This window comes from Acanthisitta chloris, unplaced genomic scaffold, assembly GCF_000695815.1.
Source record: "Acanthisitta chloris isolate BGI_N310 unplaced genomic scaffold, ASM69581v1 scaffold45193, whole genome shotgun sequence".
Lineage (NCBI taxonomy): Eukaryota > Metazoa > Chordata > Aves > Passeriformes > Acanthisittidae > Acanthisitta > Acanthisitta chloris.
This window is the reverse complement of record NW_008665105.1, coordinates 1-1,331: the sequence shown is the minus strand read 5'-3', so window position 1 is coordinate 1,331 and position 1,331 is coordinate 1. Positions and strand designations below refer to the sequence as shown.

General features: G+C 50.2%; 1 protein-coding gene across 1 annotated transcript; it reads left to right on the top strand.

The window, feature by feature from the left end:
* Positions 1 to 60: 60 nt before the first annotated feature.
* LOC103799286 (roundabout homolog 2-like) lies at positions 61 to 1,328 on the top strand (the record flags this gene model as incomplete). The annotated part of the gene is made up of 2 exons (XM_009071593.1): positions 61 to 387; positions 1,206 to 1,328. Coding segments are annotated over 2 exons (450 nt in total), but the record flags the coding sequence as incomplete, so codon positions are not given.
* Between the last annotated feature and the right edge of the window lie 3 nt (positions 1,329 to 1,331).

Genomic DNA, 1,331 nt, shown 5'->3' with positions numbered 1-1,331 from the left:
GCCACTGTATGATGCTTGGTCCCCAAACCCTCCTTCCCACCCCTCCCATTTTCCCCGCAGGGTCCCAGACTCCGCTGGAGGACATGCCCCCCCGCATCGTGGAGCACCCCACGGATCTCCTGGTCTCCAAGGGGGAACCAGCCACGCTGAGCTGCAAGGCCGAGGGGCGCCCGGCCCCGGCTGTGGAGTGGTACAAAGACGGGGAGCGAGTGGAGACGGACCGAGAGGATCCCCGTTCCCACCGCACCCTCCTCCCGAGCGGGTCCCTCTTCTTCCTCCGCATCCTGCACGGGCGGCGTGGGAAGCCCGACGAGGGAGTCTATGTCTGCGTGGCCAGGAATTACCTGGGGGAGGCCACCAGCCGCAATGCCTCCCTGGAGGTGGCCAGTGAGTCCGGGGGGGGGACGGACAGGGCGCCTGGGAGGAGGTTGGGGAGGATTTGGGGTGTCTGGTGTCACCGCTAAGCCCAACCTGCTGCGGTGGCTGTGGGGTGAGGAGCTGTCGCACCCCCGCGCCTGGCGCTGCCGAAGGATGAGAGAAAAAACCAAGGGAAAAGAACTGAAAGTAAGGGAAAATAAGTGTAAGTAATTCGAGACAAATACAAGAAGTGGAAAGAAATTAAAATAATGGAAAAGAATCGTAAATAAGGAGAAAAGAAGGAAGAATAAAGAGTGAAAAAATTGTAAGTAAAGGAAACTAATGAAACAGTGAAAAGAAATTAAAAACAGTGAAAATAAATGAAAGCAAGAGTAATGGAGTAAAAGTAAGAGAAAATGAACGAAAATAAGGGCAAAATTAAAACATGTGGGGAAAAGATATAAAATGAAGTTAAAATAAGTGAAAGGGAAAATAAATTTGAAAATAAGTGAAAATAAGTGAAGAGGAATTAAAATAGCTGGAAATAAATGACAAGAAGTGAAACTTGCTGAAAAGAAGTGACAATAAGTAAAACTAAGTGAAAACAACTGAAAATAATAGAAAAGGAGTGAAAGTAATTGGAAAGGAATGAAAATAAGTGAGAATAAATGACAGTAATTGCTACAAAATAAGATCAAATTGAAATAATTGAAAATAATTGACAATCAAGTCGAATCAATTAAGTCAATTAAAATAAATGGAGAGAAATGGAACCCATTAGAGCAGTCGCAGGCGATGTCCCCACGGTCAGGGCTGGGGAAGCTGAGGCGACGCCGGTGTGTCCCCAGCGCTGCGAGACGAGTTCCGCCAGCCGCCCGGGGACGTGGTGGTGGCGGCGGGAGAGCCGGCGGTGCTGGAGTGCGTCCCGCCCCGCGGCCACCCCGAGCCCAGCGTCTCCTGGAAGAAGAACGGAG